At 44.3% G+C, this 27,942-nt stretch overlaps 5 protein-coding genes across 5 annotated transcripts in view; 3 read left to right on the plus strand and 2 right to left on the minus strand.

Annotated features, from left to right (window-relative positions):
• Positions 1-4,026, plus strand: part of LOC131892349 (WW domain-binding protein 11-like) — a 6,748-nt gene extending 2,722 nt beyond the window's left edge. Inside the window, exons 4-5 of the mRNA XM_059242162.1 lie at positions 478-919; positions 3,866-4,026. Of these exons, the coding sequence (XP_059098145.1) occupies positions 478-919; positions 3,866-3,990 (567 nt within the window). The 3' untranslated portion in view covers positions 3,991-4,026. The remainder of the gene's footprint in view (positions 1-477; positions 920-3,865) is intronic.
• A 1,330-nt stretch (positions 4,027-5,356) lies between these two features.
• Positions 5,357-6,721, plus strand: LOC131892351 (protein quiver-like). Its single transcript, XM_059242165.1, has 3 exons — positions 5,357-5,661; positions 6,069-6,245; positions 6,346-6,721. Exons 1-3 carry the CDS (start codon positions 5,604-5,606, stop codon positions 6,540-6,542), a joined length of 432 nt encoding a protein of 143 aa, XP_059098148.1. The 5' UTR covers positions 5,357-5,603; the 3' UTR covers positions 6,543-6,721.
• On the minus strand, positions 6,385-12,101 carry LOC131892346 (uncharacterized). Its single transcript, XM_059242159.1, has 2 exons — positions 7,898-12,101; positions 6,385-7,803 (listed from the first exon to the last, which is right to left on the minus strand). Exons 1-2 carry the CDS (start codon positions 11,822-11,824, stop codon positions 6,865-6,867), a joined length of 4,866 nt encoding a protein of 1,621 aa, XP_059098142.1. The 5' UTR covers positions 11,825-12,101; the 3' UTR covers positions 6,385-6,864.
• A 401-nt stretch (positions 12,102-12,502) lies between these two features.
• LOC131892347 (Ig-like and fibronectin type-III domain-containing protein 2) lies at positions 12,503-26,838 on the minus strand. The gene is made up of 20 exons (XM_059242160.1): positions 26,684-26,838; positions 24,051-24,156; positions 20,723-20,911; positions 19,788-19,898; positions 19,444-19,725; positions 19,216-19,377; positions 18,946-19,142; positions 18,367-18,596; positions 18,093-18,299; positions 17,344-17,771; positions 16,308-16,732; positions 15,974-16,242; positions 15,536-15,909; positions 14,855-15,102; positions 14,645-14,785; positions 14,376-14,520; positions 13,637-13,922; positions 13,403-13,572; positions 13,153-13,331; positions 12,503-12,739 (listed from the first exon to the last, which is right to left on the minus strand). Exons 2-20 carry the CDS (start codon positions 24,142-24,144, stop codon positions 12,578-12,580), a joined length of 4,299 nt encoding a protein of 1,432 aa, XP_059098143.1. The 5' UTR covers positions 24,145-24,156; positions 26,684-26,838; the 3' UTR covers positions 12,503-12,577.
• Positions 20,952-24,031, plus strand: LOC131892348 (probable E3 ubiquitin-protein ligase HECTD2). Its single transcript, XM_059242161.1, has 2 exons — positions 20,952-23,332; positions 23,399-24,031. Exons 1-2 carry the CDS (start codon positions 21,161-21,163, stop codon positions 23,648-23,650), a joined length of 2,424 nt encoding a protein of 807 aa, XP_059098144.1. The 5' UTR covers positions 20,952-21,160; the 3' UTR covers positions 23,651-24,031.
• Positions 26,839-27,942: the final 1,104 nt, after the last annotated feature.

Genomic DNA, 27,942 nt, shown 5'->3' on the forward strand with positions numbered 1-27,942 from the left:
AGTATCTCGTCTTGAAGTGCTGGGATTCCAATCCCAGCAGCGGGAAAGAAGTCTGCCCAAAAAAAAAAAATATCACCTAATTTTGTTTGAAGAAACACCTAAAACACTCAAAAAATCTAGTGAAAAACATTTCGACTTCGTTGTTTTAAAGGGAATAATATGTTCATGATATTTTTAAAAGCCAGAGAATATTCCACTTAAAACAAAGAATTGAAAAAATCCTAGAAAAATTAATATCAAATCCAAGTTCTAACAGGAACGGGACCTGAACGTTATCGAGTGTGCGCTATTAGAACATGAATGGCCAAATAGTTTTGGCTAGAACCTTTAAACGCCTTCCTTAGAAATTATCATTCAAACAACGACATATCAAATGCTCGACTGATTCCACCATAAATGGAAAAGCTTGTCCGTCCCTTTTGGCACGAGCTCTTTCGTGCAAAAGCTAACCTTAGCTCTGAATCTCCCTTCTTGCAGTTGGAAGAAGTCCACAAGTCATCTGGCGGAGGCGGAGATCCCCGTTCCCTTAGCAATCCGGAAGAAGGCAGCGGGTCCAAGTTTCCACCCCCTCCTCCCTCCCATCCCAAACCCGATTGGATGCCGCCTCCCACCTCACACCTGCGTCAAGACAAGCCCAAGAGTGTGAGCTTCAAACCCAACGAGTTGTTCCCTCCGGGCGCTGTGCCTCCCGGAGTTCAACTCCCACCAGGTCCGCCCCCGCCCATGATGCGCCACGCCTTCCCAGATATGGGCACAGCCCAGCGAACAGCCCCGCCTTCGGCCCCGGCGCCCATTAGACCCTCGTACGTGCAGAAAACAAGTAGCATCATTGAAGCCAAGCCGCAGATGAGGAATCTGAAATCCATATCCACCCGATTCGTGCCCACTAACGTCAAACTACGGAAGCACACGGGAAGAGGTAAGATTGGACCGCATGACAAGCAATGGTTAGACTACATCATAATGATTGATTATATCTTTACACGGTGTTCAAAGAAGGCCTTATCAAGTTTGCAGGGAAATTCCCAAACACATCTTGGCATTTTTCTACCTCAAAAAGTTATAGGGAACAACTTTGATCTTATTGCTTTATGAGATTCTAGCCCACATAAAAAACTTACATACTTAAAAACAATCTAATTTTTTTTTATTTTTCAAATCAGTGGAAGTTGAGAGCACACTTCGTTAGCTCTTGAACATGATTTATGATATCATTTATTTTACCGCTAATTAATAGTTACATGGGATTTAGTGGTCCAAATTTCTTCGTTTTTAGCCCCAAAATGCCCAGGTTATATGTTCATTCAATTTCACAAAGACCTAATATCGATTTATAATTTCATAAAAAATGAAAGATTTTTTTCTTTTTCTTGCATAGTCTCACAATAGCTACAAATGTTATATAATGTCACTTAAAACACACTGAAACTGCAATCTTTGAAAATGTGTTTTACAATCATCATGTGTACACTTAGTTACGCATTCACTTGAATTCTGAAGAGAATACATTTACGGACCATGTTCTAGATTTTGTCGTTTCTTGAAGACTTTGTTAAAACTGTTTAAAAATGGCTTCTTTAAGACTTCATTGATTTTTGTGGAATTTTCAGTGACCGCTCAACTAATACGGTTCTAAACCAAATATGTGTTTGAAAATTTCCCTCAAAACTTTAAAGGGTATTTTTACCACTGCGGATATGTATTAGAAAGCATAATGATAAATTATTAAATTAAATATTAATTAATTCTTAGATTGCCCGTTGATGAACAATGAGCCTACATCATATTGAATAACGAGACTGCTGAATAGACGATGGTTAGATTTCATAAAAAATGAATAATTAGGCTACATTATATTAACCCATTTGACCAACAATATTGAATAATGAGGCTGGATAATAGTAGATAGTGAGACTGGATAATAGTGAATAATTTGACTACATAATTATAGATAATTATGCAATATAATAATGAATAATTAGACTGCATAAATATAGACAAGTATGCAATATAAAAAATGAACAATTAGACTACGTAATAGTGAATAAATAGGCTACATAATACTACAGACTGGACTACACCCTAGACTACACACATGATAATGAGTAATCGTACTACGTAACAATCGAACACTAGACAAAATGATAGTGAAGAATTACACTGTACAAAATTGAAAAAGCAGACTTTATGGTAATGAATACCTAGATTGCAGTTATAGCTTGTTGAATTCAATTTCTGCCACGGCTGACCTTGAATAGGCAATTTCCACTTCCAATCATGTTGACGCCACCCGCCCCAAGATTAGGTTAATCACTCTGTCGACCTTTCAAAGGCGGCGAAGACCAAAACCACTCTGGACATGCCTATCCATCATTTGTTTGTTTGCTTATCCTCTAAATATCCAACATTAGCTTTTTGATCTAAATTTTTCAGGAAGCAAAATCAGGCTATACTAGGCCCTGGGTGGGGTCAACACGCTTGGGCAAGATGAAAATAGCTTGATCTTGATCAGCCGTGTCGCAAATTTAATTTACAATTTGAAAAATTCTAGTTTTTCCTTCTCAGTTGTCCAACCAATGATCAAAGAAATTATAAAGCGAATGCTTTTTACTTTTGGAAACACCTCTCGGATATGAGAAGATATTTTCATACATTTTACGAGGAGACCTTTCAATTTCAAGATGTCACCAAATCCACTCGATCAAAAACACTTCTACGTTGAGTGCATTAAAACTCGGTGTCTCCCCTGATTGGAAGTTCCAAATCCACGAAATGGCAGCATGAAAACGGCTCTTTATTATCATTTACGAAACCCGCAATGCTTGATCGCTTGACATGCCTGACATTTTGTTCTCGCAAACACACATTCGACGTACAGGATCTTTTTGCGAATATGTTTACATTAATATTACTCGAGTCCAACTCGTATACTGCTGTATGTATGAACAACGTATTTAAGATTTCCTGTCGTTTCGAGAATTCTCGTTTTGAGGCCAGCTTCTCCGTGATTAGGATTGCTCTAGTTGAGATTTGTTTGCCTTGTAATGAAGGATAATGATGACAGATGACTCTTAGCTGCCTAATTAAACAAAAAAAAGACGCTTCAAATTATGTGCCTTCAACGAAGAACGTTGTTGTCCTAGCTCAGATAGTTGTGGACGTGTCACCAAATATTGTTTTTTTTTCTATTTTTATTATTGCATTTCCTATCCATTTTTCCTTGGGTTGTTGGTGAAAGAACCATGAAATATTACACAAAGACACATTCATTGCCTTGTAAAGATTGCAAAGATATTTTAAGAGAAAGATATCTAAAAAAAAAAAACATGTTTTTCCCACCTTATACACTTTTTTTGCACATTGTGTTTTTGAGTGGGATTGGTGAAAAAGCAATAAGACAAATGAATTAGCCTGTTCATGCAAAATTTTGGGAATAGAAAGCAAAACGTTGCTGTGCAAAACTCCCTGAAAGTCCCAACTTCTTGAACTGGAATTTGATCTCAAAAGCAATTAGGACATTATGAAAGATGAAGATGAATGTGAAGAAAATGCCTTCTTGAAAATGCAAATTAAAAGAAACACATAGTGCTTCAAGCACACGTACATAACTACTATTCTTTTGTATTATTTGAGCTCTCCCTTGTTTATTACAGTCATCTGAAGTTGACTAAAATTCATTATTTTGTTTGAACTATGCTTATGCAAGTTTTTTTTTTGCCCTTTCTTTCATCAAAGCCCCGGACAGAACGTGGTTTTTGACAATGTGTTCTACCCCAAATCTCTTTGTGTTAACCTCTTGTAATTTAGGAAGGTGTCAAAATTTGGGTCGACAATTTGCAAATTCGTTTTCGTTGTCTCGTTTCAGATGTGGTGGACCCGATGATATCGTCGATGCCTCCCCAACAGATGCCTCGAGCTCCTCCGAATAATAACGCGAAAGACGATGCTTATGCCCAATTCATGTCCGAGATGAATAAATTGCTCCATTGAATGTTGGCAATGCCCCAATTTCTCTCCTTCTCCTCATTTGTTGTATTATTATTTCTTGTCGTTTTTTGACATCACTTGAGATATGTGTCGGAGTGCGGCAATGAGTCAGGTTCATTCTTCGATCAGATCTGAAGACGGAACTGTTTGATAGGCTGTGTGTCGTAATAAGTCGAGAAGATCATCATTTGTCACAGTTTAGGCCACATTCCAGGATAATCTGCAAATCTACTGTTGAGGTTCTTTTTGAATTTGTTACTCTTGAAGAATCTTCCGGACAACACTAATCTTCACTTTAGTTCTTTTTATTGACAAATATGTGTTTCGTGTGTCAATTTATTTACCGAATTCCAGATCAAGTTATTTGTTGGTGGATGAGATATTACAAAGTTCAAATAAAACCCAAAACCTTGATTTATTCAATAAGATCACTATTGGGATGTGTCACACAAGCCATTTGTGGGCTATGAATAAAACCAATTATGTCAACATATATGCTTCATTTACGACATGAATTTTGTTATAAAGATTATGATCCTTAAAGACAAGATAGTGTTGAACGAACTTGCCGAGGATGTCATGTATTTGTCAACGTTTGCTGGCATTTTTGTTGGCAATTGTTGGCATTTGCAAATTTGAAATAATTTGAAAGCAGTGCATTCGCGTTTGAAGGTTGTTCTTGATCGACAAAAGAACGCGATCTTTTATCGACTTTGTTCTGATTGTCTCAGGATTTCATTCAAAACATTTTTTACAGATGAAAAATAGTTTTAGGCTAGTCATTAGTTCCAGAAGCTTGACCGAAAACGTGTCTAAATATCATACTTATTCAACGTACGTTATGTTAGGTGTCAAAGGAAACGATTAGTTAGATGTTTTTTAGTCGCCTCAAATTCCTGCTCCTAATCATCATCCTCTCACAGAAATGACAAATGGGCTGTCTCAACAATTCAAAACTTTTGGAAAAAAAAAAATACCGCATCAACAACTGCTTTACTGGAATGGCTGCCAAAATAACAACCAACGACTCTTCTTCAAACCAAACACAAAGCTACCATTGGTCTTCCAAGAGATGCTTGGTCCTCTGGCTATTGTATTCTATGCCCCTCAAGCACATCCCAGCACATACAGCAAGTAGCACAGTAGTACCACATCGCTGAGTTTCTACTAGCATAGCATGTTGTGGATGGAGTAAACGTATGTGTATGTCGCTCTCAGCCTTGTTTAGGACCATGAACTCTGGGGCTCGCTCCGAGACCTGTTTCAAGGAGGGGGACCGTGGAGGACCCCTTGGCTTTCCTCGGAGGACTCGTACCCGCTCGGTTTCATGTTCATGATGCTGTCTGTATTGCCTCTGAATAGAGGGGCATTCTGCCGCCAGGCTGCACTGTAGCCATCAAGGGGTACGGACCGGGAGATCCAACGGCACAGCCCTTCTGTTACTAGCCCAATGTCAACGGTCTGTGCGCAGTCTCTTACTCTCTCAAAGAGATCTGGTCGAAAGTGGAAAAGCCTGCCTGGAAAAGAAGAACGAGTTTTGCTTCTCCGTGCCTACTAGAACACACTTCGACATCAAGACCTTCTCCATTCGCCATATTCAAGTGGAGAGTGCAAAAATGGCTCAGATTCAGGTCCTGATCTCATTGGTTTTCCTTGCATCTTTCGTTAACTTCGGTAAGCATCCTTGAACTTTTGAATCTGCCTAAGATGTAGACCAGAGTAGTAGTGTTTCAACAATTCCTGGTGACAACCATTGTGGGAATCAAATTTCACAACTATCATTGTTGTACGGCCCATATATATTAGGGGGATTAAGTTGTACTTTGGTAGGATCGCTCACAACGAGCACGGGGCAAACATCTTGAAAAGGGGGAGGCTAGAGATCAAACGGGTCTTGTTGTTACTTGGAATTGGGAGGAAACTGGATCAAGACGATACTTGGTGACCAAAGTGTACGTACTTGCAAAAGCTAGTCAAGGCCATTTGTGAAGAGTTTAGTTTTGAAATTGAGCACTTCTGTCTCGCCACCAACGATGGCAATGACACCCCTTGGATTCATTGTGTTGCTTTTTTTGTTTCAGGCGAATGCTTGCAGTGCCACCAGTGCACTTCCTTCGTAGATGCCCAATGTAACGATCCCTTCCACTATGAACCCGCCCGAGAGGGAGAGAAACCCAAGCCAAAGACTTTGGAGTTCCTGAAAGATTGCCCCAATGATGGCAAGAACTACACTCTCTGCCGAAAGATCTACCAACATGGTAAGTGAACAATTTCGTCCTGTCCTATCGCTCCCTTGGTCAGTTCGTTTTTGGCAACCTGCTCTTATTAACGAGGGACAATCTACTATCTACTTTGCAGTCCGAGATGACGTCAGGATCATCCGCTCATGTGGCTATGAGAAATACGAGAAAGGAGATTGCTACAAGACCGTCTTGGAGGAGTACAACACGTACGTGTGTCAGTGCGAAGAAGATGGGTGCAATTCCGGACACAGTCTGAAGGTGCCGCTGGTGGTGTTAGCCGTATCCGGCGTCTTGGCCCGTCTGTTTCACTAATGATGTGCTCGCATGCCATGCAGCAGGACTTTACGACATTGAGAATCTCCATCCACAAATTTTCATGAACTGTGTGCGAAGTAGTACTGAATAGGCTGATCCGGACGAGCGTGTGGTTCCGGCCCAGCACGTGAATGCTCAAATGGCTTTTCGAAATAAACGCGAATGAGTAAATCTAACTGCAACCCGTTGAGCTTTCTTACATTTGGTGCGGATTTATTGAAAGTTCGACGTAAACATGGAACGTGTGTAAGCAAATCATGTAATCGTAACGTAACATCAAGCATCATAAGGTGGGGTGGGGGTTGTGTGCGGGTGTTCTTCATCGACGGTAGGACGATGAAGTATTGACTCTGGAATGCGATTCTCGGTTGGGCGTGGCTGGAGCAGTGCGTTGCGTCCCTAAACCTGACGTGGAGGCCTTCTTGAAGTATTGATCAAATGGTTCGTTGGCTGAAGACCCCGAGTTTCGAGGCAAGGTTGCACTTTTATTGCCTTGAGCGGCAGCCCCAGAAGACGAACCCCCTGGTGTCCTGGGCGCCGTTGGCGCGTTGGAAGCCACTGACACTGAACTGATGTCAGAGCCGGAACCAAATTCGCGGCTCCGCTCTGCACTAAGGCCTCGAGTAAGTTTCTTTAGTTTTCCTATAAGCCCGGATTTCTTACGCTTGTCTCGTCCCACCCATTCACTCTGAGTGGAACGGTTGGACTCCTTGCTACCGGAGGATAGACGGTCGACGGAGGTGTCGCGCTCAATTCGGCGAATGTTGTTGTAATCACTAGAGTACCCTGACTCCGACCCGTGACCGGTACTCCGGGTTCGCACAGGGACAGGGAGAGGAATGGAGGCATTACTACCCAGACTCTCTCTGCTGCCAGTGGAATCCTGGGACTTCCACATGGAGTCATTCTCGGATATGGTATCACTGACGGACAGAGTCTTCCGATAGAGTTGCCTCCGCTGGGAGGTGGGCTTGAGACTGGAGCGTGAGGCTGGAGACTCACTCCCATCTCCATCCAGGGATCCGGCCCGCCGAGAACCATTCCGCCGGCTAGTACTTCGTTCCCGTTCCTCCTCATTCATTTTCTGCAGTTGCTCCAGCTCTTCCAGGGACACTTTGAGCTTCCCTGCCAGTTGACCAACAGAGCCACCCGCCAAATGGCCGCTCTTTCTCAGGGTCTCCAGGAACTCCTTGAGGCTGTCAATAAGACGCTTCACCTTCTTTTCCTCGCCCTGCTCAGATCTTGACTTCTCCTTAACCTGAAAAGAGGTTGTTGTTTTTAATTGACGTTAGTTAGCGATCTATCAGTCACCCTGATGCGATAAACGGGTAATCCCAACCAGAAACACTCACCAGACTCTTGAACTCGTCTTTCTCCTTCTCGAAGCGGTCTTTATCACGTTTGAGCTTGTCATTGGTCGTTCTGAGCTTAGCGTGAGCGTCTCTCAGCTCAAGAAGGTCGTACTGAAGTTCGGTGAGCTGTTTCCTAGTGTCCTCTTGCTCTTCTTCAAAAGAGGCCTTCATGGTCTCCAATTTCCGCTTTGTCTCCAATCGCTCACGGTCACGCTCCTTTTCAAGTTCAAACAATGTGGCCTTGAGATCCCGGGACATGGTGCTTAGCTCGTTGATGAGCTTCCTCTGGCCATCACGCTCCTTCTGCCAGGCCAGTTCCATTTTGGTTCGAGTTCCGGCAATGCGGGCTCGACCACTCTCAATCAGAGCACTCTCCTCCATCTCGTTTATCTTAGACTTGAGCTCGGCCATATCCACTTCGTACTTAGATTGCTGACTCAGCGTCTCGGCCTTAGCCCTGGATGTCTCCAATTTAGCCTCGGACAGCTCATCTTCTAAGACATGCATTTTGTAGAGCATATCGGCTGCTCTCTCTCGGTCTGTGCTCTCCGTATCGCCCTTGGTGGCCTTGGATTTTTGAAGGCCTTCCATCATCTCCTTGTAGGTCTGCCTCTCCCTTCTGTACTTGGAGCTCTGAGCCTTCAAGACGGAAATCTCCTCACTTAGGAGTGCAATCTTGCTATCATATTTCATTCTGATCATATTGGCTTCGGCCTTTTTGTCTTTCTGTTCTTTTGTCAACTCTTTCTTGACACTGTCAAGCTGAGATTTAAGTTCGGTGACAACATCCGAGTCGGATGAGACAGCCTTCTGGAACTTTGACATCTTCTCGTAATCCTGGAGCTTGAACTTCAAGTCATCGGCTTCTTTCCTCAAGGAAGAGGACTGACTTCTCGCCACGTCTCCTTCAATTTTGAGCTGAGTTATCTGATTGTCTCGGTCCTCAATGATCTGCTTGAACCGTTCTCGCTCCAGATCCCAGCCTCCACCAGCAGAGCTTCGGATTGAATCTTCGAGCTCTCGCACTCGTCGTTGAATATCCAATTTCTCCTTGATCCAATCATCGGCCTTGGTGTTGTAGGTGTGCCGGAGAGCAGAGAGCTCCTGTTGGACCACAGCATGGTCTTGCTTGATCTGCGCCAGAGTAGCTTGCTCGGCCTCCAGAGCGGATTGAAGATTGGCTTTCTCGATCACGTAGGCCTCCTCCATGAGTTCGAACTTTTGAACCAGGTCACTATCATCTTGCGAGGACGACTTGCTTGTTTGCATTTTCTTCTCTTGGTCCGACAATTTCTTCTCTGCTTGATGGAGCTTGTCTCGCAGAGCTCGGACATCGCCTGGCAAGCATTTTTTGTTCTCTTCAAGTTGTTTTTCCAAGCCGTCAATCTTGTCCTTTCGTTGTTGGTTGATTCGCTTGGATTTGGCCCACTTCTCCTCCAAGTCCTTGATCCGATCTTGAAGGCGCTCCACGTCCTCTTTGGTGGACTTCTTGGCAGCCTCATCCATCTGTTTCTTGTTCTCCTTATTTTTCGTCTTCTCATCAAGTAGTTCTTTTTTGAGCACATCAATTTGCTCCTTAAATGCCTTCATGCCCTCTTGGGTTTGCTGGAGATTGCTTGTGTTCTTGCCTTTCAAACTGTGATGATCCAGTTGTAATTGGTGATATTCAGCTTTCAATGATTTCTGGTCCGACTCCAAGAGAGTCACCATACTTTGGAACCGGGACTTCTCCTCCTCTAAATACCTTTTCTCCTTTTGAAATGCAACTGAATCCCTTTGGACCTTCTCGAACTTGGCCGTCTCAGCCTCCTTCTCTTGTTGAAGGGACCGGACTTTTCGAGTCTCTGTCGCCAGCTGCTCCCTCACCTTGTTCAGCTCTGATGTGGCAAGGGATTTTTCTCTACTCAGGTTGGTCTTCTCACTGGCCTCCCTCTGCAAACTCTTGTTCAATTGCTCCAATTCCTCGATCTTCCGCTCCAATTGTCTCTTTTGGGTCTCCAGAGCAGATATCTTGTTGGCTTGATCAGGCCCTCGGGCACTGGAGGCTCCTTTCTCGGCCATGAGAGCCGAGTTTTGTTGACGTAGGATCTCAGCCTCCTTTTCCACCACTTCCAGGCGCTTGAGTGCAGCTTCGTCAGAGGCTGATCGTTTCACGGACTTGCCACCGCCGTATTTGAGTTGGCTCTCCAGAACCTCCAGTTGCCTCTCCTTTTGGACCAACTTCATTCTCGTCTCTGTTAGCTCGGTTTGAAGTTGACCAGCATTGCTGTATTTCAGATCCCCACCGTTGGACACCTTGGACAGATCACTCTTCGCGGTCTTCAACTCTTTGTTGATCTTCAAGTTCTCACTCAAAAGATTCTCCACCTTCTTACGCAAAACCTCTGCCTCGCGCTCGGTAAGCTCCAGCTGCAACTTGACTTCGGCCACGTCGTCCTCGGCGTTGCTGGCATTGACAGTGGGACCAAATTTGGAGGCAGCCGCTGGACTTGGACTCCGACGCTTGGGCTTGCCCGCAACTGACATTTTCTTGACTTGTTGCAAAAGGCTCTCGTTTTCATCTTCGAATCTGGACATCTTCAAGCGCATGTCATTATTCTCCTCCTCAGCAATGTTGAGTTGTTCCTTGAGATCATTTTCACGCTCAATGGCATCTTGGAGATCCTTCAGCAGTTGTTCCTCGAGACCCCGATCCACTGACGATGTCTTGCTCAGACCAGGACTGATTTTTCGGGTTCCTCGGGGATCACAGACGTGAGACTCGTACCTTGAAATGATTTGAGACTTTTGTTCCAATTCCTTTTCCAGGCGTTTGATTTTGCCTAAGTAGTCCATAGTAGATGAACCACCGGTCCCACCCTGCTTGAGGGTGAGCTCGAGATCGTCTTTCTCCGTTGTCACTTCCTGCAGACTCTTCTCGGTCTTCTTCAACTTAAAATGCAACACTCTGCAGTTCTTGGCCGTGAGCTCCAATTCTCGACGGAGGTTGCGGTACTCGTCGGCCTCATCCTCGCGAAAGTTGTCTTGCACCTCCTCTAATTCACCCTCCAGGTTCTGAACAGAATGCGTGAGTTTGTCGTTTTCTCGCTCAAGGTTCTTGCACTTGTTCTCGATGTACTTTAACTTTGTTTCCAACTCCACAATAGTCTTTTGTCTCTCCGAGACCGACGTCACTTTACTCGCGGCCTTCTCCAATTCTCGCACCCGAAGGAGCAATCCCTTCTTTTCCTTGCTCAAATCAGACACGGCAATCTCGTGCTCACGGAGCTTGTCCTTGGCCTTCCGCAGCTCCATGGAGGTTTCATTGGCCTTGGCTGCCTCGAAGTTCATGTCTTTCCGCCCCGAGGCCTCGTCATAGGCCTGCACCAGACGCTGGTTCTCTTTATTGAGCTCATCCAGCCGAGCTTTGAGCTTGGAAATCTCGTTCTCATGGTCGCAGCCTCTTGGGGTCGAACTGTACCTGGTCTGATTGTCGGAAGATGGTCCAGGCCTCTGTCGAGGATCCGTGGGTTCTGGCAAGGAATCTGGCTGGACGGACCGACTTCTAGGAACCGGTTGGGGAACGTCCGATCTCCTGGTAGCAACCTCTGTCTCAGGATGTCCATCACTTCGGTTCCCGTTTTCCCCGCTGGGTTCGTCAATCGACGAGGGCTTGCTCAGCAAAGCCATGCGTCGACTGCTCTCCATGGTCACGTCCAAGGATTTACTTTTCTGGAAGCCCGTGCGCCGTCCAATCCACGAGTTCGGATCATCTCGGTCGCAGTCCGCATACTTCTGCTTGTCCAAACTGTCCGAATGCTCCTTGTAGTCTCTGAAGCACCGTTTGCACCGGGTTGGCCAACGGATCTGAGGGTGGAACCCCAAGGGACACAACGGATCCGAGGACTTGCCATACGTGGCCCCGGTGCTGGTCGAGTTCACTGGCATCGTGTAAGTGTTGGTCACCAAACCATCGTCATGGATTCATAGTCCTAAGCACAGGGTCTCTCCCTTGCGAAATGTGAGCTCAAAGGAAGTAGTATGTCTCTCGGGTCTCAAGCCATAGTTTGTCAGAGTTGGGCCACTACTGACTGCAAACGCCTACATATCTACGTACAGGGAACAGTCTCAGCTCAGAGGGATCAAGAGGGTCTGGGCGGTGCGGACAGCTACGCCCGTGTATGAATGGATCTCTCAGCTTAAGGCTTAAGGAACTGGCCCCCATCCTCGTTGTTGAAGTTAGTGGCCTCATTGAGAACTGCTTCTCCATCTGGAATCCGACGATCTTGGCCCGAGTCCAAAAGGCCAACCTGCCAAAAATACTGTGCATAGGTGGGATGGGGGGGGGGGCTTTGAGGCACAAGAAATCCTGGTCACACCTTGATCAAGCCAGCGAGGCGAGCGCAAATTCGCGGCGGCGAAATCTCCCACGAGAATGACCAAAGCCTCCGGAGCTCTCTCTATCTCTGCTATGCTAGTGTGCAAGCCAAGCGCTCCGAGCATTCATTCTTCCCTCCGGGATTGTGACAGAATTACTCATTGATGCATTAATGACCATGAGGACTGGACAATTGATGTCTGTTAAAGGTTGAGGCCAACACAAGAAAGCAAACACTCGGGGGATAGTTAGTGTTTCGAATGCCTTTTAGTCTTTTTTTTTTGTCTATTTTTATCACAGATATAACTTAAGAAATAGCGGGTTTATGTCAGTCTCTTGAACCCCTCGCCCTTCTTGCCCAGCTTGATCTCCTCGTACAACGTGGGATTGCGCTCGTTGTCCTCGAGGTTCTGAGAGGAAGGATCGGCGGCCTTAGGTTCATTACTGCCACTCATTGTCGGGGCCGGATTCGAGGTTTGATCGTCCTGGAATGAACAAAGTGCATAAATCAGTCAAAGAGATGGCTAGAGTGGCTGAAACAGAACATGAGAGTTTTCAAATTGAGTTCTGTGGATTTGATGGGTACATTATGGGCATAGAAACAAAACAATCTTCTTATCCAAGTAACACAGAATCTGCTTGTAATGGAACTGTCCTTCAATGAGAAGTGTTGTCGATAGTTTCTAAAAGTAGTACCATATGATACATTGTGCAATCAACGGGGCACTTTTAAAAGCAAGAATTTTGAGGCCCAATTAGTCGCATTTTCCCTTTTGATACCGAAAGTACACTTGAATGAAACAGCCTCGTTTTACCCCTCTTTCTAATACATCTCTCTGAATCTGTAAAAAGAGCTCCTTGTCATTGAAGGAGATTGCTGACCTGAGTTGTCACTTACCTCCAATTGATTCATGTACATTTCTTGATTAAAGAACGGATTGTCGAAACTGCCTGCACTTGAAGACGACCTTGAGACGGTCTTGTGAGTCTTAAAATACCACACCGATAAAATTATCAACGGAATCAACAAGCAAAGAGCCACCAGGACTCCAATTATAGATGGGATCGGCGAATAAACTAAAACGAACAAAGACACTATTCATTGAAAACGTTTGTCTCATCAAAGGTTGACTCGATGGATCACGAACTTTGAGTAGTTTCCACCACATATTGATTGGCGGTGAAAAATTGGAGCGGAGGAGAGAGCTGGCTGGTGCCATTGGAGTTCCCAGCCTTCACCACCAACTCATAAGGCACTCCTGGGAGTAGATTGGTTAAGGTGATTTCAGTCTCAGGGGTGTCGATCTTCTCCGCAAATCTAAATCCACCAGCATATCATTAAAAAAACAAAAAGCATCTTTTGAAAATCTCAAAAAAATCACCTTTCTCCTTTGCGCCGGTAAAGAACTCGATACAGCTCCACAGCATTGGGATTCTTGGCGGGAGGATCCCACTTAGCCTTGGCCTTATCACTTGAGATGGGGGTGACCTCGATATTGCGGGGTGCTCCAGGCAACGTGTACTTGCCCTCCTTGAAGCAATAGTTGATGTCACGGGCGTGAGTCAAGGCGCAGAACTCGGAGTCTTCCACTTGAATCCCTCGGCACCAATCCAGACAGCCTTTGGGAACACCCGCCATGCTGCAGCAATGACGATGGTCGGAACCATCTGCAAGAGGATATATTAAATGTAGAAGGCTTTTTAATGCTCTTGAAATCTAATAATTTCATTGGGTGATCTTAACCCAAATCAAAAATCTATTGACCCCAAACACTTGAAAGCTCAGTCAGGGCGCTCTAGTAAACACCAAAAGGGCAATGCGTGGCGCTAGAAATTTAGAAATTCAAAAGAAAACTAACTACAAAAAAAGGCTGAGGGAAATTGATTGGTTGCCATCTGACTAACTTGCATTTGCTCATTGCACACCTAAGGTTCAATATTAAGTGTCGGTTGTACTAAATTATGCGAAATATTTCAAGCTTGATCAAGACGAAAAGAATGGTAATCTTTCAATGTCAGCCCTCTTATTTCGTAAAACTCTTTGGTTGTTAGCTGATCACTCCAATGAGGATATTTTTGATCAGTCTTTGTAGGCAAAAGAGAAGTTCAAATCAAGCTCACCTGCGGCACATTCCATCAGCTTGTCGAATTCAGAGAAACATTGGGGTTTGGCGATCAGGAAATCAAGATCCACGGACAAAGAGCATAAGTCTCTGCATTCCTCGGCAACATTCAATCGGACACAACAAGATTGAGAGTCCTCGGCCTAAAATTACGAATCAAACCATGGTACTATTTATTTCACTTACGTCACGTGTGACGTCGCAAATAAGGGCCCTTATTGATGTGAGAAGGGTTAAGAATGGGACGAACAAAAAGCTTATTCGTACCTGTGGCAAGTTTTGGTCGATTTGGAGAGTGAATTCGTAAAGAAGGGAGCCCACAGAATTGTTAATCTTGATGTAATAATCTCCTGAGTCAACACTCAAGCAACTTGTTATATTGATAACGGCCGTGGCTGTGTACTGTTCCTATAAAGAATCAGAAGACAGAACATGAACCTCAAATGGATCTCTCGTCCCATGGATTAGATTACGTACCCCTTCATCTTGGGTGAGTTTGACCTGGAACCTGTCACTTGTGCGAACACTGGAACCATTCTTGCCAATTCGGATCTCAGGGAATGGACTGGCGTCCATGTGGAAATCCAAGACCAAAGGCTGGCCTTCCTTGGCCGTGATTTTATGGGGCGGAGTTGTGAGGAAATTTGGACCTCTTTCGATCAAGATTTGACGGGAAGACAACATTGGAGTTCCAAATCCGTTGTCGGCGTGACAAGCAATTCGATCTGGAGAAAGAGATTCTGTTCATAGGTCTGCCAAAATAATTGCCATGAAGTGAGTCTTTAGTGCTCTAGTCCTGATTTTTCCCCATGTTTTATGTAATTAACACTTGAGTTTGCAATGTGAGCCGGGAACATTACTCAATGAGCTTCAAAAGGGGCTATTTAAGAATTTATTTAAATTCAGGTTAACCCCTTTAAGTACACTTGAAATGGAAAGTCAATCTCATATGATTATTATGCATAATTCAGAATTTTTAATATAAACGTTTGTGGCCCGTTTCAAAGTTCATTTGCATTTGCGCTTGCTTTTTACTTGGTTTTGACTAGTCGTAGTGTTCAATTCAGTGCCCCAACGTGAAAGGCCCTTGGTTTAGATCGAACCCCCCCCCAAAAAAACGCTCTTCAATTTGAAGCCCAGCTTTGGTGAGGACCGTACCCATATGCCTTGAGATGTTGTGAATCGTGGTGACCATATGTCTGGATTGTGTCATTCTGATCGGGTGTCCTGCGATGTAAAGGGTGAGATTGGGCTTGGGTGAACCCATGGCAATACACAAGACGGCCACAGAGTCGCCCTCCAGGATCCCATCCTTGGGGTGAATGGTGGGAGCTTCAGCGTAAGCTGGAATAATAGGATTGGTCCACACCACCAACGTCTCGGAAGGTTCGCTTTCGCCATTGATGGTTTTCGTCGTCAAATGGATTATGTACTGACTGTTCGGGTCCAAAGAGGTCAGTCGAATAGCATTGAAGGGACTCTCAACGGAATGAGTGACATTTTCGTTTTCGGTGATAGCCCGATAGTGCACCCTGTAATGGACCAACATCTTAATGAAAAGTTGTACCACGTACAAGGAAGGTCTCTTTTACATACACATAACGGAGATAATCCATTGGGTGACTAATGGCAGGAGTGGTCCACGATAATGAGATAAAATCGGATCCTTTGCCTGTTACCAACACACTGAAGGGTGGGGTTGGCACTCCATTGACCCGCTTTGAGTCGGGGGCACCAGTGCTCAAGGTTACCACAGACGAAGGGAGGGACGTCCCAAGGTGGTTGCGAGCAACAGCGAAGAACTGGTATTTAGAGTACCCTTCCAAACCGTCAATTGTGATGCTCAAACCAGACACATTGACATTCTATCGGAACAAGACCTCAATCAAAACATATGGAACAGACGAATTGGACCACTGAAGGACAGTACCTGATTTCCAGTGAAGATGTTTGGACTGTTGGAGTTGTTTTGCAACATCTTGTAGTACACCTCGTACTGAGTGATGTCCCCGGTCTCATTGTAATGATCCCACTCCAAGGAGACGCTGTCATTGCCCACGAAGAGGGCATGAAGGTTGAAAACGGGCTCGGGAAGGTCCAGGGAACCTTCCTCCAGACAAGTCAAAATGTTACCGGCATAAGCCATGCAACTCGTCAATGTAGAGGCATGGGGTGTCAGTTGAATGCCCTGACACAAAGGCTGACATTGGATGGGAACCCCTCTTCGAGCACAACAAGGCATGTGATCTCGGCCTCCGGCAGCGCATTGGGTCAATCGAGCCACCTCCGAGACGCAGAGCTTGCCCAAGGACTTGACATCGCTCATGGTGACATTGTACGAGCACAAAGGTAAACCTGGAAGAAGATAGGCATGATTTCAAATGAAAAATTGATTCCAATTTGGAATGAAAGTCGGGACACTAATAATGATAATGTTATGCCAGAGTGAGCTTCGAGCCGTCGTGCTCTTCAGAACAACTTTGATCTTGAACTATTTTCCCCTTAAACGCCAAATGATGACGTTAATCACCGTTCTCTAAATATTCATCTATATTTTTTCAAACAAATGGGTTCATGCAAAAAATCCCTTTCCATTTCAATTGTACCATGGTAGCCAGACTTTTAAGGGGTTAACCTAAATTTAGATTTAGATTAGATTTAAATAGCCCCTTTTGATGCTCATTGAGTAGTGTTCCCGGTTCACAATGCAAACTCGAGTGTTAATTCCATATGATATGATGATTTAGTGCAAGTATCCAAAAAGGGGTGAAATAAGAAAATGTGTTTTTCCTTTATGCGACAGCTCCAAAATACCATGGGATTTTACATTTGGATAAATACATGTATGTAGGTTCGGAAGAAACTCGTAGTATCTTAGTTTTTTTCTAACGAAAGTGACCACGAAAGTTAACTAGAAGGAGGTGAAATTGATCTCTTATGGGATAACGTTGTTCTAGCACACTTACATTCTTCTCGTAATCCAGAGGCAATACAGCATTGGGAGTGTGCTTTGTAGATATCAGCTGCCCTTTCATGAGCGTCGGACGGTTCCCTTTTGGTCCGGAACACAATTCGCGGAGAGGGCTCTCCAACCCCGTATTGGTTGACAGCCTCTACATAAGACTCGTAGGATGAGTCTGGCATCAGATCCTCAAAGATGTACATGTTATGCTTGGTCTCTTTGATGATATCTTGACCCAGGCCTCGGGGCAACATTTGTCGGTAATGCACCAGGTAGGACTTGACATTGTCCCCATTCACTTTTGGATGCTCCCAATGGAGCAATCCAATGGTCGTACCAATGTTGGAAAATCGGAAAGCCAATGGAGCTGAGGTCAACACATCGTGTTTCTTCATGATACATTTAGAAATTCCAGCAATGTATTCCATACACCTGAAATGAAGCAAAATCTTTGTAGAGCCCATTGGCGCCATGAACAATCATAGAGGGCGCTTTTGATCGCTCGATAATTGTACTGAAAACTAATGCTTAAGAGTACGTATCCAGTTCATTTCCTTGTGTTACTAATCAGCTACTTATCTTGCCTTTTTCTTAATATGCAAATGACACCAATATTTTTTTGGACCAGTATGTGGTCAAACTCGTGCATTTGAGCACTTAAAAAAAGGGACTAGCCTTTCCAGCGTTAAATGACGTTGGAATATGGAATGATGACGTTGTCTCTAAATCAATTACAAAGGTCTTCAAACTCACTTGAAATGTCGGAAATCCACTGATTTGATTGTGCCTGAACAGAAGCCCAAACACACATCTGGTAGTCCATTTTCCTGACAACATTGAGTGTGATCTTGCCCATCAAATAGACAATCAAACATGCTTCCGGTCCAAGGAGCGCACACCATCAAATCCGGAATTGTAGCCTCCTGAACTTTTTCAAAGTTGCAGAATCGATCTGCACAACTGAAATTCAGCCTCCTGGATTATAATTTGTCATTACTTCCTGAAACAGAACCGTTTCTATTTTTACCTGGCATGGGAAATATTCTTTGTTTGGCAACAGCTTTGGAAGTCTGGCAATGCAGGGAGAGCCTGTCCTTTGGATTTGGTCCACATGGGGTCTCCCTTGACATGAGTCACCACGAGAAGGTCATATGATGGCAAGCTTTCGCCGAATTTATTAATAGCTGTGATGGTGGCGTTGTATAAAGTGAATGGCTTCAATCCTGTCAGGGGATACTCAAATACCTCTCCAGACACCTGAAAAAATAGAGGAAAAATTATCAAGGGTAGATAAAATGGGCCTCTGTCTGCCTCATTAATAATGATTGAAAGAGAATGCAAGTTCAGCTGTATGAGGTAGAATGGTAAAATCCAGGGTAAATGGCGTCCCACAAAACAAAGACAGTGAGATCAGGTACGTCAGCTCATGGCATTGACATGAAATTTTACATTTCATTTATTACATTTTGTGTGCTGCTGATGCGAGTTTCAATCACTATATCAAATATTATCTATTCAATCAAGACAGTTCAGCCTTTTTATTCTTCAAAGTATACTTGTAGCGTACATCCTTGATTGTCCCCTAACATATGAGCTTGGAGCTTACCGTGAACGTTTCTGTGGCAATGAAAGAGGACGCTTTCCGATTCAAGTTGTCTTTCTTCATTCTGCCCAAAGTTTCCAGAGTGATTTTGAAATGATCCTGCCTCATCTCGGAGGATCCTGCCGGTCTCCATTTGAGAGTGAACGAGTTGGAACCCAAGTCCACAGCCTCCAGCTCCTCTGGCCTTCCGGGTAGAATGCCTGAAACAATTTGCATGAAATCGTCATTTCCCTCCTTCTCTCCCATCAACCTCAGCATTAATCAACTACTCACTAATTCCCTCGGCAATGCAGGCCAAAGTGGGCGCAGTGTATTGGGAGCACGCCAAGTGGGTCTTCAACGCATCTGAGCGTCTGGTGTACGCTCCAGAGCACATGTCTTGACAAATGTCGGGAATCCTAGCCTCTTCACAACACGGAACGTGGTTCCGACCATCTAAAAGAGGAGAGAAGTCGTATTATGAAGATGTTATGGAGACATTAGGGTCTTTGTTCCACTTACCAGCCATGCACATGACGATATCCGGGAATTCTTCCTCACACTCTGCGGGGTTTTGGCCGGCCTTGCCTTCGAGAATGTTGCGGATGTCGCAGAATCCCAGGCATTTTTCCGACACACCCATTCCCAAGCAGCAGGATGTGTAGTCATGATTGATGGGATTGGGGGTGGCGAAACCCCAAAGGTCGACGGTAGAATTGTTGGTGGTGCTGTCTTCAGTGTTGGTGTTGAATGTGTCTCCATGTTGGTGGTTCTTATCCGGGGCCGTTAATTTGGAAGAAATCACTGCAATGGTCGGTATTGATTAGTATTAAAAACAATTTTATGAAGAACTGGTACTGACTGACCTGTGAGTTTGTAGAATGATCTGGTAGGAGGCTGGGTGTTGATCTCACACATGTAAAGACCACTATCCGTTGGGGTGAGATTCTTGATTGATAGAACATATACGCTTCCACCTAAAAAAGTAGCCTTATTTCACCCTGTTGACCGAATCATTAACAACCAAAAAATTAATGTAAAACAGTGGGCCTCTCGTTTGTCGGAATCAATTACTGCCTCATATCCCAGTATTTGCAAAATGAAAAACTGTTACTCCTGCCAATCCAATATGTCTTGACTCCGCCTGACACCTTTGGAAAATACGACACGCAGTGGTCGGGAAGGTCAGCCATTTTCAATTCACCCATTCGGCTCCAAGAACTTGATTATTTTAGAACCTCCAGACTTTTATAAATTGTCTTATTTTTGCCATCTCGTTTATCACTGACAATTTTAGTACCATCAATATTTATCCTAAAAAAACCCTTGAAAACAAGCCATCGGCTTAACGGGTTGCTGGGCGTTGTGATTACAACACCTACGTTTATCTTATTTCTATCACAGCAGCCCGAAATACATACATACATACATACAATATATTAACGATCAATTGAGAACTTATTGCGGAGTGAGTAAACTTAAAATCGGATAAGTAAAATAATAAGCGGGGTAAAAACTAACTCAGTTCCGAAATGAATGTTTACGATGAACTTCGCAGTTATTGAAGTCATCTCTGTGGACTAAATGATGCATTTTCTATATTACAATCTTTACACCTCATTAATTCTCCAAATGATGCTTGAGTTCACTCGGAAAATTATAAAGAGCCATTTATTTCAATGTACAAATAACTAAATCTTTTGAATCATATTGCCTTTGGGCGCGTGGATTGGTGTTTACTATCCCTATGAAAAAGGAGAACTGGCTTTACATATATAACTAATTGAATACCTCGACGTACCTTCATCATGAAGAATTTCCACGTTTTTCTTTGACGTGACTCTCACATTCCCTGCAGTGAGGATTTTATCCGCACCATATTTCCATATCACAGTGTCATTATTCGAGTTTCTAGCAATGCAAGTGAATAGGACCTCTTGGCCTTCAGCGCGGACTTGGGAGGACGGAAGATTTTCGATCAGAACGCCACCTGAAAAAGAAAGACGTGCGAGAAGCCTTGAAGTGACCGCAAAGGTGAATGTTCCTTGTCATTGATTTCTCCCAACGATCCAAGAGGAGGTAATGTCTCCTGGTACAGTGGTGTGTGGAATAAAGGGGAGAGGGGAAAGCCATATGGCTTAAACAAGGGTTGTGTACCTGTATGTGAGAAGAGCAATTTTTTGTGTTTGTGACGTCTCCAAGCTCGGGTTAATCAATACTTGGAGGTCTGGGGACGAAAATGGCCGAAGTGGTGACAGTTCATGCTCTGAATGGCCATATCCCAGCCTCGAACTCGAGACCTCGGCACCAGTCCACCCGGACCGAGTTTGCTTGCCCGAACTGCAAAGTGATTGTGGAGAGGGCGGTCCATGGAGACTCTTGGGGCACTTGTCCGTACTGTGGAACAGGGTACAGCCCCCAGAACCGATTGAAAGAGGCCAAACGAAGGACAGCCCGAAGTGCCTCTCCGCGACTTCCCAAGGTGGCACCCATTGATGAAGCCACAGAAGCAAGTGCTGTGGGGAACTTACTCAAGAGCAGTCTAACAAGCTTGACCCTGGGGTCCCTTGGGCTGAAGTCCCAATCTAAAGAGTCGGATAAGTTGCCAAGGTTGACTGATGATTCGCGGCACAAGTTGGCGCTCCGCAGCACTCCTAGTTTCCAGATGCGTGGTGGGATAAAAGCCAACCCAAAAATAACTTATGATGTCGTGGATATGGACAAGAACCAGTTTTTGGAGCTAGTACTAAATGCCAAGAAGACCAAAGACCATGCTGACGTGCAGCAGTTCTTTGAGACGACATTCAAGAACCCTGCAAGGCTGTGTGCCACCTTCAAGAAGAACTCCAATCAAGACGGAGCCCGACTAGATGACCCCGAACTTGATCAAGACCTTTTGTTTTCCGTGTTTGACTCGGTGAAGAGCTTGAATGTGTCGGTACAAAAGACCTTGATCAGGTCCACGGTCAGCTGCTTGCTAGATGATACCACTCAATTGTTTGCCAAAGACCAGCCCCGGACCCTTTTTATTCTTCTGCTCAACCCACTCTTTGTGTCCCAGTCCACTTACACCATTCTAGCTCATCTTCTGCAACAAGTGACTCGGCTTCCCAATAGTGACCATCAACTGTTGGTCCACTGGTTTCGGACCTTACCCTTCCCTCGGTTCAAGGCCGTCATTCAAGAGCTTCTTCAGTTTGTGACCATTCGCCAATTTCCTCCTGCCGACAAGTCCTTGCCTCCTTTAAGCAAATCTCGATGGTGGATTCCCACGGCCACCAAAGTCCTGGCCTTGATCAATGCCTCCAACAATCTGAAGGTTCCCGCTAAAGTGGACTACGCGGAGTTTTACAACATGTCCCTAGACCACATGGACCTGATGCAAGAGTACTACACGTGGCAAAACCCAGAGCGGGCCAACCAGTTCTCCTATTGTCAATACCCCTTTATCTTGAGTATCGTGGCCAAACAGCACATCTTGACCAAGGACAGTGAGCAGCAAATGATCTTGACAGCTCGGAGATCCTTGGTCCAAAAGATGACGCGTCACCAGCAGCCTCACATTGAGATCTTCTTCTTGAACATCTCTGTTCGGCGAGATCATTTGGTGGAAGACTCCCTTAAGGAGATCTCAGAGAAGCAAAAAGACCTGAAAAAGAAGCTCAAGATCTCGTTCGCCGGGGAGCCCGGCCTTGACATGGGTGGCCTAACCAAAGAATGGTTCCAACTTTTGATCAAAAACATCTTTGAACCAGAGTATGGCATGTTTGTGTACTACCCGCACTCCAGATGCTATTGGTTCTCCCTCTCCAAGGAGGGAAACCTCCGCGAGTACAACCTCATTGGAGTCCTCATGGGATTGGCTGTCTACAACAGCATCATCTTGGACCTTCATTTCCCGCCCATGTGCTACCGGAAACTTCTGACCCCTCCGGTTGTCCCTGCCGACGACACCGTCCCTGTGGGGATTGTTCCTAATCTGAACGTGTCTGACTTGGTGGATATCATGCCGGACGTGGCCCAAAGCCTCTCCAATGTGTTAGAGTACGAGGGCGACATCGAGGAAGACCTCATGCTCACCTTCTCAGTGAGTGTCGAGGAGTACGGCAAGGTGTTCACCAAAGACCTGATCCCTGGGGGTCAAGACGAAACCGTCACCAATGACAATCGCAAGGAGTTCGTTCAACTCTACCTTGAATGGCTGCTCAACTCGACCATTTGCGAGCGATTCCGGGCTTTCTACTTGGGGTTTCACTCAGTGTGCGCCTCCAATGCCCTCATTATGCTACGACCAGAGGAAGTGGAACAACTGGTTTGTGGATCCCAAACTTTTGACATGGCGGAACTCAAGAAGGTCACGTTTTACGATGGGTATAAGGTTGACGACCCTACCATCATCTACTTCTGGGAGGTAAGTTGCTTGCCCATCGGGTTTGGAATGTATCCTTTGCTCTCAGATTGAGGCTGTTCTTTGTAGGTCCTTGAGGATTACAGTGACGACCTTCAGAAGAAGTTTCTGCGCTTCACCACGGGCAGTGATCGGGTCCCTGTGGGCGGCACGGGCGATATGACAATCAAGATCACCAAACTCAAGGACAAGAATCATCATCTCCCCATTGCCCATACTTGTTTTAATCAGATTGGATTACCAGACTACAAGGACAGAGACCGCTTGAAACGGAAACTCACAATAGCCATTTCCAATGCTGAGGGTTTTGGATTGGAGTGAATGGCAATTTTCATTGCGACTACAAGGGGAACACCAATATTTAATAAGCTCATAGGAGTCCGCAAAAAATCGACCACAACCATTTTTGCAACTCGACAATCTGTGCAACAAAATAAGCCCTGACGAACATCAATTACCTAAGTATTTGATAAGAGTCGAGCTTTGAATTTCAGGCTCAAAACATGTTTCATAACCCTCTATTGAGACACTTTGAAAGAGCTCCTTCAAAAACAACAACAATTACTAAAGTCGCACATGAATAAGTATAATCATTTTCTAATACCATGCTTATTCTATTTTTGTAGAATTCTGACCTAGCCTTTATGCCTCACTCACGCCCATTGTTACACTCCAAGATTGTGATAATAAAAAAGTCCTAACATAAGGTAGAAATGCTTACTTTCACTCCGTTCGCCAAAGACGTGGACCACATGGATAAGTAGAAGGCATAAAACAATGGCACCTCGAGTGCTCTTAGCAATCAAGCATGGCATCTTCGGTCATTCCTGAAATGGAATAGAAAGCAGAGTTACTCAACAGTTATAGATAGGGCTCAAACCAGCTTTCGCATAGACAAGCATGGTCTCTTTCCATTCGACAAGCGATGAGCAAAAACCGGATTCCTCGTTTAGGCCTGTCTGCTTTCACACAACCTGACCGGACAATGAACTCGACTCAGGTTGGCCATTGACTGGATTATACCAGACCCACAGTGCCTTTGACACACTTACAGAACTTGATTTTGTCAACAGCATTGGACGTCCCATTTGCGGTGAAACACTCTTCGCTCAAGAAAGTCAGCGTCTGATATCTTCAGCTCAAAACTGACTCGACCAAAGTTTGTTGACCCTACTGGCATTTCGGTTAGAAATAGCTTAATATTGGACTAGAGGGTTTACTAACATACGTGGAGCCTTGGAATGATTCACTAATGTCTCTTTCATCAGATAAAAGTGATTTGGCTCTTACTTCCACTCGCCTCTCCTGTCCGAGATGATGGATGGTAAGATCATCAGCATGGCAAAGGGCCTTCCATAATTTTCTATATCATGATTTTCTGATCACCGTCGCTAGGGAAATCATGGGCGTTACTTGAAAACCGATATTCTTGACAGACCTAGCCAATCTACAAAAAAAACTAGTCCTATTGGATGCCAAATACACATCATTGAATGGACAACGGACTATCCATATCGAGTCACTTAATCAAACCGTAAGTACGTCCGTCTCCACTCTTACTCGAACAAAAAACTATTTTTGAACGGATCAATGTCCTGACCCTCTTGCAGAAGTCTTCCATTATGAAAGGATAAATAAATATGATTAACTGTCAATGCCGCGTTTGCCAGCAATTCAGGTTTCAATAACGCAATGCAGTTGACATACACTACGGAAATTCAAAACTGTCCAGACGACGATACCTCTCTCTTTGAAATGGAGTTCTCCAAGGACCCATGCAAGCTCCACAGGTCAAAAGTGACCGGGCCTTGGTAAGAAAAACACAAAGGATAGTAAGTTCATCTACTATGTTCGTCATTCCCATTCAATTCAGCTATTAAAGCGGATTAAGGGACACCCAACCTTTGTGTAGCGAGTATCCTGTGATAATACGCAGTTTTCAACCTCAGAAAAAAAAACGGTTTATGCTCAAAGGCAATTTGTCGCTAGCCCGTTACAATGGCCAGAATGTAACATGTCCGACGTCGGCGAGAGACCAACCGACTAAAGTAAGGTACGTCAATCCAATCCCTGGATAGTGAGGATGACTCCGATGCTTACGAGGGAGGTGATACACAAATGTGAGCACTCTGTACAGAATGAGTGAGTGACTTGTTGCCCTAGGTTGACCTCGTGAGTGTTTTGGAATTGTGGAATAGGTGGAGTGCCTTTATGGATGATACTTCCTCATTATCGCTCTCCGTGGAGATGACATTTTTATTTTCAGTTTGCATTGGCAAGGACGGCTCTTTGAATGTCCTTGATTTGATTCGTGGAGGACATTTGATCATTGATTAATTAAAAGATTCAGCCAGATAAACGCTTCTGTGTGAGTCGGATCAAGCCCATATTGCAATAAAATCTTAGTGCAAGAGCACCGAATCAAAACGCGGCAAATTTAATCTATCGCATTCACTCATGTCAAACACAAAATTGTTAAGACAATCTCTGTTAAATAGGAAGGTTGGGATAATTGAATTTAGAGTCAACGCTTGAATTGATCAAGACGCTAAGAATAAAACAAAATTCAAACTGAAAACATCTAACAGAAATAGTCAAAAAATGATTCAGGAATGACATCCTAACATACTGTGTTGACAATCAATTGGTCACATTGTGGTCAAGCATCATAAAAAAGCTTGTCTTTGTCCAAACGAGAAGATGAAGAAAAAAAAAGAAAGAGTATGCTTTATTCTTTACTGCCAGTTCTTTTTCATTGTTCAAGGTAGCCCCAATTACCATCAAATATGGCACAGGTATTTCGAGCTTCAATTCGACGTTGATGCTCGATTTTGACGCTTCATCAAAAGAGCAAAGACGCAACACGTTCTCAGTCAAAACAAGTGGAATTACCGCCAACTCTCATTAACCACTTTGCTCGATGATATTCACTATCATCAATCCTATGACATATACGACCAACCACACCGGTTTTTCAGGTGTATTGAATTGAACATTTTATTGAATGATGACCAGCACGATCTCAAGGATAGATAGATAGATCGATCGATCGATCGATCGATGGATATGGTAGTCAGATGAAGCGATCGAAAGATGGACCGTTAAGAATTTTGTGGCCAATTATGTTCATTCCCGTCAATAAGGATCAAACTGAACCCTCCAATTTGGAATTTAAAAAAGCTTCAGAAACACACCAGTTTCCATTCACTCAATCAACGGAAGTTCAAACCAAACACTGACACGCCATTTCGCTTTTGTATGGCTTCTCCTACAGTTCCTACAACAGTTTGTACATAACGCATAACAATAGTAGTTGCCGAAGCAGTGCTTAGTAGTTAGGTGAACAGTTCCTACCTTAGAGCAATCACAGGATTAAATGATGAGTGGGTTCGGAGTTTCGATGGACGGGAGCTTGCGGAGGCCTTAACGTCATCGAACTGAAGATGATCCCAAAAAGTGGCTCGACAACCACGACGACGACGACAACGACAACGACAACGACGTCCACGTTACCGGCGACGGTCGGGTTTTTGGTGTTGCCACTAAAAGTGCTCGGGCACTATTTCTCTCTCCCTCCCTCCCTCTCATAGACATTTACTTGCTCGGTCTCTCCGAGTTTGTGCAGTCCACAATCTCCGTGTGTCTGCCGAGTGGAATCGCGGGGAGAGCGGCTTTTGAACTTTTTGGACGTCCCTTCTTTTGGATTGAACGCGCGGAGAGCTCTTTTCGGATTTTCAGTTCCTCAACGAGAAGTCAGAGAGACTTCAGGGCTCAGAGAGATACTTAGAGGGGCTTGGATGGAGGCGTTTGAAACGACACCATCCTACTAAATAAGCGAACTTACGCCATGGGAAAAGTAGTTCACATTTGACCGTCAGAGTGCGCTTCTTAAGTTCTTATGAGTTGGTCTGATGGAAAATGAAGTTCATAGCGCTGATGGTTCCTCAAATAGTTTTAATTCGATAAATACTCTGGGTCAAAATAATTGGACGTTTTTTTTTTAAATTAAGTTTATTTACAACTGTAACGTAGGTCTCCTATTTTAAGCTTCAACATCTTTTAAATGAGGACCAACTTCTTACGTCATCCTTGCTTAGCGGTTCTGAAGGAAAGGAGAGAAAAGATGGAACTTTTTCTCTTTGGTCCATTTCACTGAGTAACACATATCAAATTATGATTTGCGCTTTCGAATTTGAACACCAGATGAAACTTGTTTTTAATACAATACAAGCAGCATCTCTAATAACTTTGTGCTGGACAAATCAAAGAACTGAGAATTGCGACAATCCCCTTTTTGCACAGACATACTTCCCTATCGACCTAAACACTCCAGTCATTCCATCCACATATCTCAAGCAAGTGCGGGTCATGTAATATGTACCAAATTTATGATCCTCCAGCACTCACGTAACCATTTCGGATTGGCTGGCATCGTTATTCGATCTCTGTTGGGTCAACCATCATTCCTGCTGAACAGACTCTTCGGCGCTAGCTAAAACTGGAAGCACGCAAAGAGCTTCATTCTTTCCCTTTATCACGAAGATGCATGCCAAGAACAGACCAGACCCTGGTTCTTCCATCCATCCAAGATCTAGGCCCCCATGGCTCGAAAC

This window comes from Tigriopus californicus, chromosome 12 (assembly GCF_007210705.1).
Source record: "Tigriopus californicus strain San Diego chromosome 12, Tcal_SD_v2.1, whole genome shotgun sequence".
In the NCBI taxonomy this organism is placed as follows: domain Eukaryota; kingdom Metazoa; phylum Arthropoda; class Copepoda; order Harpacticoida; family Harpacticidae; genus Tigriopus; species Tigriopus californicus.